Source organism: Molossus molossus, unplaced genomic scaffold (assembly GCF_014108415.1).
Source record: "Molossus molossus isolate mMolMol1 unplaced genomic scaffold, mMolMol1.p scaffold_m16_p_33, whole genome shotgun sequence".
NCBI classification, from domain to species: Eukaryota; Metazoa; Chordata; class Mammalia; order Chiroptera; family Molossidae; genus Molossus; species Molossus molossus.
In genome coordinates, this window is record NW_023425370.1 from 67,282 (window position 1) to 81,750 (window position 14,469).

The 14,469-nt window shown below is 51.0% G+C and overlaps 1 protein-coding gene and 1 pseudogene across 1 annotated transcript; both read left to right on the forward strand.

The window, feature by feature from the left end:
- The first annotated feature begins 1,345 nt into the window (after positions 1–1,345).
- Positions 1,346–10,034, forward strand: ZNF250 (zinc finger protein 250). The gene is made up of 5 exons (XM_036281328.1): positions 1,346–1,401; positions 5,529–5,615; positions 5,864–5,990; positions 6,177–6,290; positions 8,069–10,034. Exons 2-5 carry the CDS (start codon positions 5,574–5,576, stop codon positions 9,382–9,384), a joined length of 1,599 nt encoding a protein of 532 aa, XP_036137221.1. The 5' UTR covers positions 1,346–1,401; positions 5,529–5,573; the 3' UTR covers positions 9,385–10,034.
- Positions 2,868–3,206, forward strand: LOC118643327 (annotated as a pseudogene).
- Positions 10,035–14,469: the final 4,435 nt, after the last annotated feature.

A 14,469-nucleotide genomic window follows, 5' to 3' on the forward strand; every position in this document is an offset into this window, starting at 1 on the left:
AAATAGCTGTTTAATCTAAGGGAGGTGTCCAAGGGTGTTCATAGTATTTTTCTTTCAACCTTTATGAATATACTAACATTTGCAAAATAAAAATTGGTGGAGACAAAGAAAGGGTGTGCTGGGTCTTAGAAGAATCAGCTCTCTATTGGGACCAAGGTTGCTGGTACAGAGCTCACTCCCCCTTGTTAAAGATAAACAGCCATATTAAAATTTCGAAGGGTTTACTTGAACAAACATGAATTGGAATCAGACAGCGCCAAACCCAGCGCCCTGCGGAGGAGAGCCAGAAAGGTTTTCATAGAGAAGATGCAGAAGCAAAGCACGGAAATTAGTTGGCTACAACTTAGCAGTGGCCTTACTAGGGAAGCCCGGGGAAGCCCAGTTGGAGTTTGGTTAAGTAGGTGCCAAAGCAGGAGAGCCACTCAGACTGCTGGCCTCTTTATTTAATACTGTCAACTGGCAAAACACTCCAAGACCTTGACCCCAAGCTTCACAGTCCTTGGTCGCCGTGACCCTGCTCCACTGGGGGGCAGGGGGGTGATAAACGGTGTTCCCTGGAGAAAGCTGCCACTCCCAGCTGTTAAGAGAACACTGGTGCAGGACTGGCTCGGGATTCCCAGCTGCCTAACTACAAAATCCCGCAGGTCCTCCCACTGGCCTCCGACCTGCCTGGGCGGGACAGACCGAACCCTCCAGCAATGACTTGTCTTGCTGAGACCTCTGAGCCGCACGCCACACCTGCCAGATGGAGCGTCACAGGCCCACGGCTCTTCCCAGGGAGTCCGGACCGCCCCCCTCGGGCCACCTCCTGGGAGGGCGCGTCTGCCCCCCCAAATCGATAAACACCAATGAGAATGGCCAGGAGGCGGTCGCTGTCACCCATGATGACCACCATCAGGCCCTCACCGGGAGCCGGGGCAACAGGCAGAAGCTACGCCACGGAGGCAGTGGCAGCCTGCACTGAGTAGGGACCCTCCGGCGCAGAGGCCAACAGCGCGGCGCGACGGGGGAGGAGTCACAGCCCCCAGGGATGGTGCTGTGCAGGGTGGGTGGGGCACCGGAATCTCCTATGAGGCCGCCGGCAGTGCGCACAGTTCGAGGCCGGGGCGCGAGGTGGCCTCTCTAGGCGGCGCGGAGGCCTCGGCTCTCAGTGGCTCCAGAGCGCGCGCCCCGGCCGTCAGTTATGAAGGCGCCGGCGGGGGGGGGGGGGGGGGGGGCGGGGCCGACGGCCGGCGGGGGGGAGATGTCGCGCTCTAGGACTGGAGGTCCAGGTGAGTGGGCGGGGACTGAGGAGGCGGGGCCCCCAGAGATTGGTGGATGCACAGACCAGGCGGGGCGTCCTCTTTGTCCGAGTGCGCTACGGACGTCCGCCCCTTCCACTGTGAAGCTGTGGTGTGGACGGTGAGTGTGGGCGGGTTGGCGCCGGCGGGTCGGGGCGCTCACTCCTCATGGACGCGGGAGCCGATGCATCCTCCGCCAGGATCCAGTGCTTCCCCGCGAGCACGCACTGCCCCCACCCTTCTCACCGGTTTCCTCCCGCAGGGCGCGCAGTAGCCCCCTTCCCTTTCCCAGACCGCACCGAGCCCCACCCTCAACCTTTGCCCCGCCCCCCACTCTCCCTCTCCGGTGCTCCTGAGCCCCTTCGCGGCCCCCTCCCCCGCGGACGGCGAGCCCTGGTGGGGTAGGAGGGCCGCGGCGGGGTCTGCGCGGGGAGGGTGGGCGCGGATGCCCGACGAGGGTGGTCCGCCTCGAGGGCGCCTGGTTCGCCGGAAACCGCCTCGGGGCTCGGTTGGCGGCAGTTTCTCGTCGGACCTCACACCTTCCTACGTTTTTCTACCGGCGCTCTTTTCCCTGTTACTTCGTAAGCTTTTCCAATGAATGAGACGACCCTTGTAACACAGTTTGCAAGTATTTTCCTTGTTTATCCCCTGCTTTTTAATATAGTAGTAGACAACAATGTGCAATAATTTTCTAGAAATACATGCATTTCAGAAAAATAAAGTGGAAGGCCCTCCGCGACAGGCTGCCGTGCGCGCGGTGAGGCCCTGGCTGGTTTGCTTTGTGTCCTTTCCGGATCTGCGTGCGCTTTTTTGTTTTTAACCTGAAATGAGGTTTGGGGCGCGCGGTGTTTGTTGGGTTTTCTCTGCTGCAAACTATCTTCTCGGCCGCGCGTTCGATCGGCCGTGGCACCCGGTCCACTGTAGGGCGACTCAGAGGTGGACAAGGTCGAGGCTGGGGCCTCATCCCCGATGTCCCGCGTTCTCGCCAGACCAGTGTTTTAATTTCCGTTCCGATGATCGATGAGGTCGACACTTTTCGTGTGTTTTAGCCTCTATATTTCCTTTATGATTTGCCAGTTCATATTTTCCATTTACATGGAAAACATTCATAAAAGGTCGTTTTGTTCTGGTTTCGGTTTTTTAAAGATGAAAAACTTTTAGTTTTTAATGGTCAAATATTTACCTTTAAGGCTTTTCGGCTTTGTGTTGTTTTAAGGGCTTTACCTACTCCAAAATTATTTTTAAAGCAAACCCTTGTTTTTCTCTGATACTTGTAAAATGTTGGATCCAGATTTTGTCTTAATGTGGAATGACCTGGTAATCTAGCTTCATCCCTCCCCCCCAGTCATGCTATTTCTAAGTCTCCTTATTGAATAATACATCTTTTCTTTAATTTGGAAAACCACCGCTGTTGTGTATTAAGTTCTTAACATGTCTTTGGGCCCATTTCTAGATTTTGTGGGGGCATTGGTGTGCATAAAATTTTTATTTCATGCAGCAGGTTTGCCCCCCAGGCTTTCTGCTTTGGTTATTTTGCTTAGAAAGGCCCTTCCTACTGAAATTAATGAAAGTTTACCTGCTTTTCTATTCAACTTATTTTAGGATGTAATTAAAAATTTTAGCCCTAGATGCAAAACTCAGGGTCTACGGCAGGAGCATTAGAGAGGCCACAAATCCCAGCTATCTTTGAGCTCGCTTAGACACCATGAGCAAAGCTCACCCTCCCGATTTAAAAAAATTTATGGACAAGAACTTATTGTTGAAATTAAATGGTGGCGGACATGTCCAAGGAATATTGCTGGGATTTGATCCCTTTATGAATCTTGTGACAGATGATTGTAGAGATGGCAGCTAATGGGCAACAGAACAATACACAATACTGGAATACGAGGAAACAGCATCGTCATGTTAGAAACCTTGGAATGAGGATAAAGAATGTCTGTGTTTGCCAGAGAAATCAGCTGCTTCCACATGTCCACTCCACAGCACCTGTTTTACCACAATATAGAAGTCAAGTAGTGACCATTTTCACGTTGAACTTTTGTTAAATAAGCTTTTATATTGGTCAAAAAAATTTTAATTAATAACAATAAAATTTTAGGTTCGGCTACTTTGGCTCAGCGGTTAGAGTATCTGCCTGTGGACTGAGGGGTCCTGGGTTCGATTTCCGGTCAAGTGCACGAACCTCCGTTGCAGATTCCATCCCAGCGCTGCCCAGTCTGGTCAGGTCATGCAAGAGGCATCCAATCAGTGTCTCACCCTTACATTAATGTTTCTCTTCCTCTTTTTCTCTCCCTCCCTTCCACTCTATTGAAAAATCAATGAAAGAATATACTCTGGTGAGGGTTAACAAACAACCAAAAAAAAAAGTTTTTTAAACTCCTATTCATTAATTAGCATAATGGATTTGTTAGACTTTTCATGTATGTTATGAGATTATCTAATTTTTTTTGTTTCTTTGCCTTGGCTCTACTTTCTGAGAGATTTGTTGAGCCTTATGTGAAAGTAGTTTTATTTTTCCCAAAGCACTGAACTCTGTCCTGGTACCATTTAGTGAGTCATCTTCCCCACAGGGATTTGAATCACAGACCCTGTGCTCCCCTGCTGTTCTGAGCCCCTTCTCATCCAGGCCCCTCTGGTCCGGCCTGGGCTTTGTGGATACAGTGGGCAGGATGGACATCATATTTCTAAGTTTATGCTAAACATGTTTCTTTGCCATTTCTGACTAGAATCTTTTCCCCATGTTTTCTGGTTCGGGGCTGCTGGGTAAGGACACTAGCAGTTTGGATGCATTTTTGTGGTCATTTGCTCCAGAAGGTCATGGGTTGTACTTGGTGCTCACACCTGGCTCAGAGCTGCCTCTTCTCAAGATGCTTACACTCTGGACGGCAGTCTTGGTGGACATGAGGGGGCAGGGCATTCCAGCAGGGAAACCAGGGGGTGAAGGGGTGCAGGTAGAGGGAGGAGATCTGCGAGCCACCAGCCCAGACCAGGGATTCCGAGGGTGTCTGTCACAGCTTGTCGCTGTGAGTGGTATCTTTGGAAGGACAGGCATGCTTGTATCAAGACCATCAGAAATGGCTGCTCTGCCTGTGGAGTAGCCTACTCAGTCTCGGTGCTTCACTAACAAACTCACTTTTGCTTAAACTCTTAAAAAATAATAATAAATAATAAAAGTTGAATTCTAAGCTCTTTGCCTTTCTGCAGTCCCTCTTTTAAGAGTCTCATGCTCTACCGATTGAGCTAGCTGGGCACTCTGCAGTCCCTTTTTTAGATCCTGTCCATGTTTTTATTTATCCTTGAAAAGACTCACATTGGAATTCTAACTAGAGTTACATTGCCCTTACCCAAATTTGGGGGAAATTAGCGTTTTGGATGAACAGGCGCAGCTGCAGTGAGTTCAGTGTGTATCTCCTAGAAAGGTATATGGACAGACATGCACACACACCTGATGTTTAAAGAGAAAGCAGGGTTGGGGTGCTCCTTCCAGGTGGCCCACAGTGTGTTCTCCAGAAGGGTGACTGTGTTCTTCACTGTTTTTTCCTGGAGTGATCTGCCTGCTGGGCTACTGTGCATGGGTGCAGATCCCCCTCTACACTCCAGAAGATGGGAACCCCGCTCCCCTATCAGAACAGCTCCTGGTCCCCCCTTTTTTCCAGCAGTTTGGTATGACAGGCACCTCACCTTAACTTGTCCAGAACTCGCCTACCCCTGGGTCACTCCAGACTTGCTCTAACAGAACTGAACCCTGCTGCGGGACACCAGGGCAGCTGGACACAACCAGGCGTAGCTGAAGTGTCACTGTAGCCATGGAAGGTCATGGTCAAGCCAAGCGTGTAGGGCATGGGGTGGGATCCCCACAGGAGTGTGGGCCTTGAGCAGAGCCATCCCTTCCTTCCTAGCCTCTCCTCTCCAGGGGGTTGTCTCTGGGGGTAGCCTAGCCTGGTACCCGCACCAGACCAGGTGATGACTTAGCACCTGTGTAAATGCTCTTGCACAGGCCCCTGTGGGCAGACCATGGGCCAGGCCAAGTGAGTTGGACAGATGGCCCAGAGCTCTCAGGTGCTCAAGCATCCTCAGGCATCCCAGGGTCTTGACCTTCCTGGGTCCATGCCCAGGAATGGCATGTTTCTGTGGCTCCTGAATGGTAGAGTTGGAGCACACAGAGGGCAGGGCTCCCCCAGAAGCCAGGGTCCTGCGGCAAGCCTGGGCTTTTCATGTGCTCCCTCCCCTTCCTCCACCACACAGGCTTCTCTAAGTTCCATCTTCCTCAGAGACTCCAGGGGACCGACGATGACATCCACCAGTCTCCTGACAGCATCAGCAGGGCCCCAGGTAAGCTGCCCTTGAGGCCTGTGTAGCTGCATTTCTCCCATGCCCAGGGCTCCCAGGGGCAGCCTGAGTGTCAGCACATCCCCTGGAGTCCATGGCCCCTTCCTGTCACCCCATCAGCTCCCAGGGTGTCCCCATGCATTATAGGGCTTTCCTTCATTTGGGGATATACCTCAACCTATGTGGCTTGTACCCACTCTGTCTCAGACGTGGAGACTTAGCCTGACCTACAGCAGCTCCTGTCATTCCAGGTTAAGGTGACCTTCGAGGATGTAGCCGTGTTCCTCTCCCAGGAGGAGTGGGACCAGCTAGGCCCTGCTCAGAGGGGCCTCTACCGACATGTGATGATGGAGACCTACGGAAACGTGGTTTCATTGGGTAAGGCCCCTTAGCAGGCGAGTCTGTCTGTGGGCTTCCCAGAGGTGGGGCATACAGTGGGGTCCTTGGCGTCTCTTCACAGTGCTCAGCTCCAGAGGGAGGTCGGTCCTATCTGTTTCACACCCCTAAGCTGCTCAGGTTGGGTGGGGACACCCTAGACAAAAGACCTTCCCTTCCCATGAGCAGGCCTTCCAGGAACCAAGCCCAATGTGATCTCTCAGCTCGAACGAGGAGAAGAGCCCTGGGTCCTGGACGAGAATGGGGCCAAGGAGAGCAGTGGCCTGGGTGGCGGCAGTTCAGGTGAGTGAGAGGAGCTGGCCTTCCTGCACTGTGGGCTGAGTGGCTTCCACCTGGGGCCTCTCAGCAAAGGAACCTGTGAGCGGGTAGGGCTGAGCCAGGAGAGGCCGCATGGAGGTGAGTCCACACTTGTGACTCTGCCCTGCCACGTCCCTGTCCTTATGGGATGTGTATAGTGTGAAGGTTACCCGGTTCATTTAGAAAAGAGTGAAGCACTCTAGTGTGGAAGGGAGGTTAACCTGACCCTGGGGTGGAGCTAAAGCACACTGTTTGAGACGATGAACAAGGGAGCCTCCCATCCCCACGTGTGTGTAACGTCTGGGGATCCCACACACTACGTAAGGCATGATACACACACTAAAAAACAAAATTGAAAGTAAAAGAATTGGGAAAAAGAGGAAAAGTGTTGTTTGCAGCTAATACGATTATTTACTTGGAAAAAGATTAATTAGAATTCACAAGAGAGTTTATCCATGTGGCTGGAGACAAATGCAAATTTACTTCTCTTCATCAGCTACGAAGGTGTGATATTTTTCCCAGTTTTATTGAGATAAAACTTGTCTGTCTGCTCAGCCAGTGTTGCTCAGTGGATTGAGTGCCGTCCCATCGACTGAGGTCCCTTCCGGTCAGGGCACATGTTCGGGTTGCAGGCTTGATCCCCAGTAGGAGGTGTGTAAGAGGCAGCTGATTGATGTTTCTCTCTCACGTCAATATTTTTCTCTCTCTCCCTTCCTCTCTCTCTAAAAAAGAAATAAAAACATCAGACCGATGTGGCTCAATGGTTGAGCGTCGACCTATGCACCAATAGGTCGCTGATTTGATTCCTGGTTGGGACACATGTCTAGGTTGTGGGCCCAATCCCCTGTGGGGGGCATGCAGGAAGCAGCCAGTCAATGTTCTCTCTCATCGATGTTTCTGTCTCTCTCTCCTCTTCCTCTCTCTCTGAAATCATTAAAGGGGGAAAATTTTTTTAAATAAAAAAATTTTCTAGACCTCACCCAAGGACATTTTTGCAATTTTCTTCAGCTAGAGCAGGAGGAGGAGAAGGGGGAAGAGAGAGGGAGACATCGATGTGAGGGAGACACATTGAGTGGTTGCCTCCCACACAACTCCAACCAGGGCCAGGGACAAACTGCAGCCGAGGTATGTGCCCTTAGTGGGAACCAAACCCAGGACTCTTGGTCTGCGGGCTGAGGCTCTAACCACTGAGCAAGACCAGCCAGGGCTAAAAACATTAAAAAAAAAAAAAAACTTGTCTGCCATCCTCGTGGCTGCCTTATAGGCCATTTCTGGCCTAGACTTGTCTCTGCTGTCTCGCCTCCCAGCACACTCTACACAAGGAAGAGCTCACAGCCCCCACACACAAGTCTGCGGTCCTGTGTCTGGGATTAGGCTGTGCCGTGTGTGTGTTGCCATCTGCCTGGCAGGGCTCCCTGCAGTTGGCATTCCTGCATTTATCTCTGCTCCTAACATCCTCTGGGAGCCCAGTGCACAGAGGACTCCTGGGAGTGTAGGGCTCAGGCCTTGCTAGGCTGTCACCTGCTGCCATGGCCATGTGTGCCCTTCACACAGGACTGACCTCATGCACCTTTCAGCCTGGACATGTCTCTTGTTTGACACCATGTCTCTTGCTGTCCATTCTCTCAGCTCACACAGCCGAGTGCACAGCATCTCTTTGGCCATCCCTCAGCAGCAAAGCCACCTTCAGGGGTACACTTGAGCTGTGGTTTGAGTGGGTGAACATTTGAGTTAACTTTTTTCCTTTGGATGTGTCCTTTCAGAATGTGAGAAGAAGGGAGAAAACCAAAATAGCCTAAAGCCGTTCATTTCAGAGGAAATATCCATGATTCTTGGGAAAACACCCCCCAGGTGGATTGATCAAGGAAGTTACAAATCTGAGCAGAGCTTCTGTCTGAGTCCAAGCCCAGTGAGCCCCCCTGAAGTTCAGGTCTCCAGCCCAAGTGAGCCGCTCGCTCGGCAGCCAGCCACTACTGGTGGGGAGAGGCCCTACAAGTGCATCGAGTGTGGGAAATGCTTCGGCCGGAGCTCTCACCTCCTCCAGCATCAGAGGACCCACACTGGAGAGAAGCCCTACGTGTGTGGGGTGTGTGGTAAGGCCTTCAGCCAGAGCTCGGTCCTCAGCAAACACAGGAGAATCCACACGGGCGAGAAGCCCTACGAGTGTAATGAGTGTGGAAAGGCGTTCCGCGTGAGCTCAGACCTTGCTCAGCATCACAAGATCCACACAGGAGAGAAGCCCCACGAGTGTCTCGAGTGCCGCAAGGCCTTCACTCAGCTCTCGCACCTCATTCAGCACCAGCGGATCCACACAGGGGAACGGCCCTATGTGTGCCCTCTGTGTGGGAAGGCCTTCAACCACAGCACTGTGCTGCGCAGCCACCAGAGGGTGCACACGGGGGAGAAGCCCCACGAGTGTGCAGAGTGTGGCCGGGCCTTCAGCGTGAAGAGGACGCTGCTGCAGCACCAGCGGGTGCACACTGGGGAGAAGCCCTACTCCTGCAGCGAGTGTGGGCGTGCCTTCAGTGACCGCTCAGTCCTCATCCAGCACCACAACGTGCACACCGGGGAGAAACCCTACGAGTGCGGGGAATGTGGCAAGGCCTTCAGCCACCGCTCCACTCTGATGAACCACGAGCGGATCCACACCGAGGAGAAACCCTACGGCTGCTATGCCTGTGGCAAGGCCTTCGTGCAGCACTCCCACCTGATCCAGCACCAGCGGGTGCACACTGGGGAGAAGCCCTACGTGTGCAGCGAGTGCGGGCATGCCTTCAGTGCCCGCAGGTCTCTGGTCCAGCACGAGAGGATACACACGGGCGAGCGGCCCTTCCGCTGCACGCAGTGTGACAAGGCCTTCAGCCTGAAAGCCACGTTGATCGTGCACCTGAGGACACACACGGGCGAGAGACCCTATGAGTGCAGCCGCTGTGGAAAGGCCTTCAGCCAGTACTCCGTGCTCATCCAGCACCAGAGGATCCACACGGGCGAGCGGCCCTACGAGTGTGGTGAGTGTGGCCGGGCCTTCAACCAGCACGGGCACCTGATCCAGCACCAGAAGGTGCACCGGAAGCTGTGACCTCTGTGGCTATGAGAGTCGCTCACACTTGGGCACAGACTCAGGAAGCCTCCGGCTCAGAGAAACTTGCGTCAGCTCCACGGGCAGCCCTTTGTAGTTGAGGGTCACAAAGTACCTCCAGGGAGAAGCACTGAGCTTGTTACTCCTGGGCAAAGGCTTCAAAGGATGCCTGTTATATTTTTTTCAATATCTTGAGCTCATATTGGAGAGTAATCACAATTGTAGTGAATTTTGGTGAGGACAGTCATAATTCTTTAACATTAGACAGTTTGTTTAAAAAGAGAAACTAATGGAAATTAAAGCATAAAGATTACTGTCACAGTAAAAAGTTCTTACATTTCAAATAAAGGTTTCTTCTTAGGACATTTCATGCCTCTCCTGAATTCAATGATTAATTGTTGCACTTAGAATGTTTTACTATTTTCAGTATCCTATTAAACCACTAAAGTGCTATGTGAATGACATGAAATTAAAAAGTGTCACCAAGTAGTATCATGGAAATCATAAGAGCGTGGAACCTCCTTTTTTGTATGGGGGGGGAATTAGTGAGAAATTATATAAATTTAGAAAACCCTTTTAAGTGGGGCTTTAACTTTATTCAAGATCAGAAGGGATATCCTAACTTTTTAGTAAAAATTTCATCTCAAAAGTGGATCTGTATCTCAAAACACACCCTTCTGACCTGTGTCCAGAAATACTGGGATGTCTTGGGTATCTGGGCCCCATTTGAGAGGAAATGGGGAACTCCGCTCAGGCCCAACATAGGTGCTACACCGGGTGAAAGGTGCCACACACTGTTGTTTCCAAAATATGTTACTAGAAAGACTTCTTTGGTGCCTTTTTTTTTTGATAGATTGGAAGGGAGGGATATTGATGTGAAAGAGACATATTGATTGGTTGCCTCCCACAGGACCCTGACCAGGGCCAGGGATTGAACCTGCAACCCAAGTATATGCCCTTGACCAAAAATTGAACCTGCGACCCTTCAGTGCGTGCACTGTCATTCTAACTGCTGAGCCAAAACAACCAGGGCATTTGGTACTTTTTTTTTTTTTTAATACTCACCTGAGGACATTTTTGCGCTTATCTTCAGATAGAGCGGGATAGGGAAAGGGTGAAAGGGAGAGAGAGAGAAACATCTTGATGTGAGAGAGACCATGGAGTGGTTGCCACCCACACGATCCCAACCCGAGTGGGGACAAACTGCAACCGAGGTATGTGCCCTTAGTGGGAACCGAACCTGGGCCAACGCTCTAGCCACTGAGCGAAACTGGCCAGGACTTGGTACCTATTTTTAAAACAAAATTCTCAAATTCAAATAGCTCTTTTCCTTAGCAAACTTTTTTTTTTTTTTTTATTGATTTGAGGGAGAGAGAGAAACACAGATGAGAGAGAACATTGGCCACCTCCTGCATGACCCCCACTGGGGATCAGGCCCACAACTGGGGCATGTGTCCTGACTGGGAATCGAACTGGCGACTTCTTGGTGCATGAGTCGACACTCAACCACTGAGAAACACCAGCTAGACTATTTTTATTCCTAACTTTAAGGGATTTTGTTTAGTTCCATTTTTTTAAATTCCCAGGGTCTATTGTCATTTACTGTAATGAATCTGGTTTACAGTTTTTTCTCTAAAATGTTATCCATTTCTCAGGAAAAATGCTAAGCACTAGGATGTTGTTCCTTAGGTCCACAGCAATATGCTGATGTAGGTAAAAGCTTGTTCACCCTGTGCAGAGCCCTGCTGAGGAGCTACTCAGAGGAGTTACCATCAGTCTTACAAAGGGCAACTCCATCCCTCGTTCATGTTGCCACAGCCAACCTCTAATTCGGTGGTTGCTGCCCACAGTCCCCTGCTATTCAGGGCACAAGTCCTAATCCTGTAGGAGAGTTAGAGTAAGAACTAGACATGTTCCCAGCAGGACGAGAATAAGTTCAATTAAATTGTGCTGTTCGGTGTACAGAATACCATTCTGCCTTTCCTTGCATCAGCTACCATGGACCCCTTGGTGAGCATCAGGCTCCCTATCCATGGAGCTGGGAGGTGAGCACAGAGCCCTCTCCTTGCAGAGGCTCCCAGGCTGTGCATTTCTGATCCAGGAGCAGGAGGTAGCACACCACCTACTGGACCATATGGCAGTTGTGGCATCAGACAGAAAAATGACTTTTGGGTTCCCCTCACCCTGATAACAGCATTCAACACTTAACACTTTATTTCTGAGTCTTCCCATTTTATGTATTTAAATCTTTTTGGTATTTCTTATTACAGCTAGCAAGAATTTGACAGTTCTTTTCAAATTTTCTATTATTGGGGGGACATTTTAATTTACCTGAAATTTGTTTCTGTGTAACTGTATAACTTGACATACCTGCCAATAAAAAGCAATGAGTTTAACATTTGTGGGTGAAGGAAAAGCAATAACTTTGGCATAAGGAGCTCCTACAAATAAGGGAGATGACAACCAGGAAAGCCTGAAAGAGGCTCATGTGCCAATTCCAAACACCAATGGAGAACGGGTGTTCAACACACACAGCTGTGAAGGCATGGGGATGGGTTGCTTTGGTGCTGGCTGCTGCTCTTGCTAATACAATCCGACTTAACTGGGTGTGGGAACACCACCCATCTTTGTAGGAAGATGACTGCACCAGCACTCAGCTGGGCAGGTGCCAGGCAGCCTGAGGCGGCCCTGAGAGGCAGGGGCACTCCTGGAGAACAGGCTGGGGAGAGTAGGCTTCCAAAGGCCACTGCATTCAGAGGACCTGGTGGCAGAGTCCAAGGATGATCTTTCCCACGCGTGGACTTGGCCCAAGGCAGAGGAAGATCACAGTGGTGGCACTGGGAGCGGGGGCGGGGGGGGTCTCTGCTACAGCCCACCTGGGTGAGTTTGGGAAATGCTTGGTTTCATGTGTAAAAGTTAACCAGCTGAGAAATGAAGGTGATGTGTGGAGTTCAGGGGTCTCCAAGACTTGCTCTCACTTCCAACACCAATCACAAGTTCAAAGGTCACCAACATCACCCCCATCTTCAGTAATTTGCTATATTGACTCAGAACTCACCCTGAAAGCTGATACACATGATTACAATGTACTTACAGGGAACAGATACTAAAATCAGTCCACTGAGGGATTGCATGGTGCCCAATCTAGGAAAAGTACCAAATGCAAAAGTTCTGTTGTCTTCTCCCTGAGAAGCCACGGTCAGCTCTTCTTTCCTGGCACCAATGTGTGACAATGTGCACAGGGTATTGCCAGCCAGGGGAGTGCACCTAATCCTTGGCATCCAGAGGTTTTATTGCCTTGGTGACATCAACATAGCTAACTGCCTATATGACTGACCTCAGACTCCAGCCCCGCCAGAGAGCACACCATAAATCACACTGATAGCAGACTATCAGGCCATGGACCTAGACACTCTCATCAGGCAAAAACCAGTCCCCTGGGGTCAGTTTAGTCCTTTCTGCACAGGGGTTAAGAGTGGGTTGAGCCCTGGCCGGTTTGGCTCAGCAGTTGGAGCGTCGGCCTGAGGACCAGAGTCCCGGGTTTGATTATGGCCAAGGGCAGGTACCTCGGTTGTGGTTCGTTCCCGGCCCCAGTTGGGGTTGTGTGGATGGCAACCAGTCAATGTGTCTCTCTCACATCGATGTTTCTCTCCCTCTCCCCCTCCCTCTCCCTCTCCCCCTCCCCCTTCCCTTCTCCCCCTCTCCCCCTCTCCCTCTCCTCTCTCTCTCCCTCCATCCTCCCGCTCTGTCTGAAGATAAACGTAAAAAAAAAAGAGTAGGTTGAAGCCCAGGCCTACCTACAACTGCTCTGTGATCTCAGTCCAGTCACTTCCTTTCCTGAGACTCAGGTTCTTATTCATGTCATAGGATCACTTCAAAATGAAATAACATCACAGCAGGAAGACCAGTACAGGACTCGGTTTCTGTGTGACTGTGGTTTGAGCTCACAGGACTGCATGGACACAGTCACCAGGGAGCTGCTCGCCCCTATGAGGGGGGGTGTCCAAATATCCCACAACCCCAACAGATCTCGGAGAGGCTCTGTCCTCAGCTACAGGAAGCATGAAGGAAACTGGGACAGGCTAGTGTGGGGCACAGAAGCTACACACCCACTTCCTAGGGGGACTCAGGAAGAGCCTAGGCACATTCAGACTGGCCCAGCCCCAAGATGGGTGGGAGGGCCCATATCCAGCTCCTGGCACCAAATATGCCACTGTGAGCATGACTCCAACTGGCCTCACCAAGCCCATCAAGATGGGTGCCATCACCTCTCACCTGGTGATGCTGACTTGAGATGGGCCAAGGGCTTCAGTTGTCTGACCCTCAGACCCAGCACTGCCAGCTGCTCAGAGCTATCCACAGTTATCAAATAGGCAGCCATGGTGTGAGACGACATCATTCCGGAAGGCCCTCTTGTGAACTGGGAGACAACAGCACAACTGCGAGGAATCAGCCCACCAGATGCTTGAGATGGCCCAGCTGAAACATCTAGAACCCATAAGGCCCTTTGTCCATGCTGCCCACCTCCCTAGATGGGGTTGCTCTTGGCCTTTGTGAAAGTGTCACCAACTCATGTTATAAGTCCTCTTGAGCCAAAAACAAGCAACTCAGAAATCTTGTCAAACCATGTTTAGTTTAACACAAGGAAAACCACCAGCATTTTCCTCTTCCAGGTACACTATACCATTAAATATACTTCTTCAGACTGTGCTGCCCCACCATCCCTACCCGCCTCTCCAGCCCTCCCACCCAGTGCTTTGGCACTCCCTTTGAGACGCCATAAGCACTTGGTTGCCACTGTGGCACCAGGGGACATCCAAGCTGATGGGATTAAGGGCACAGAACAGGGGTTCTTAACAACCTAATGGAAGAGCAGTTGGGCCAAAAGCAGTGTCGGGTATGATTCCCACCAAAACCAACATGAAAAAATGAAGATTTCCTGAGTAATCAGTCCAATTCAATACCTGCCACAGAGTGAGGTCACAATTACAGTGTCCAGTGCAGGGAGGCTGTGTGGAGACAAGACTGTGCCTACTCAACTGTGTGTCCTGAAAGGCAATACAGGTGACATTATATATTGGGGAC

Excerpts from the sequence above, each read along its gene's own strand:
- ZNF250 (XM_036281328.1), top strand. The coding sequence starts at position 5,574 with ATGACATCCACCAGTCTCCTGACAGCATCAGCAGGGCCCCAG. Across the intron at positions 5,616-5,863 it reads CAGCATCAGCAGGGCCCCAG|GTTAAGGTGACCTTCGAGGA; the intron begins GTAAGCTGCCCT and ends CTGTCATTCCAG. Across the intron at positions 6,291-8,068 it reads CCTGGGTGGCGGCAGTTCAG|AATGTGAGAAGAAGGGAGAA; the intron begins GTGAGTGAGAGG and ends GTGTCCTTTCAG.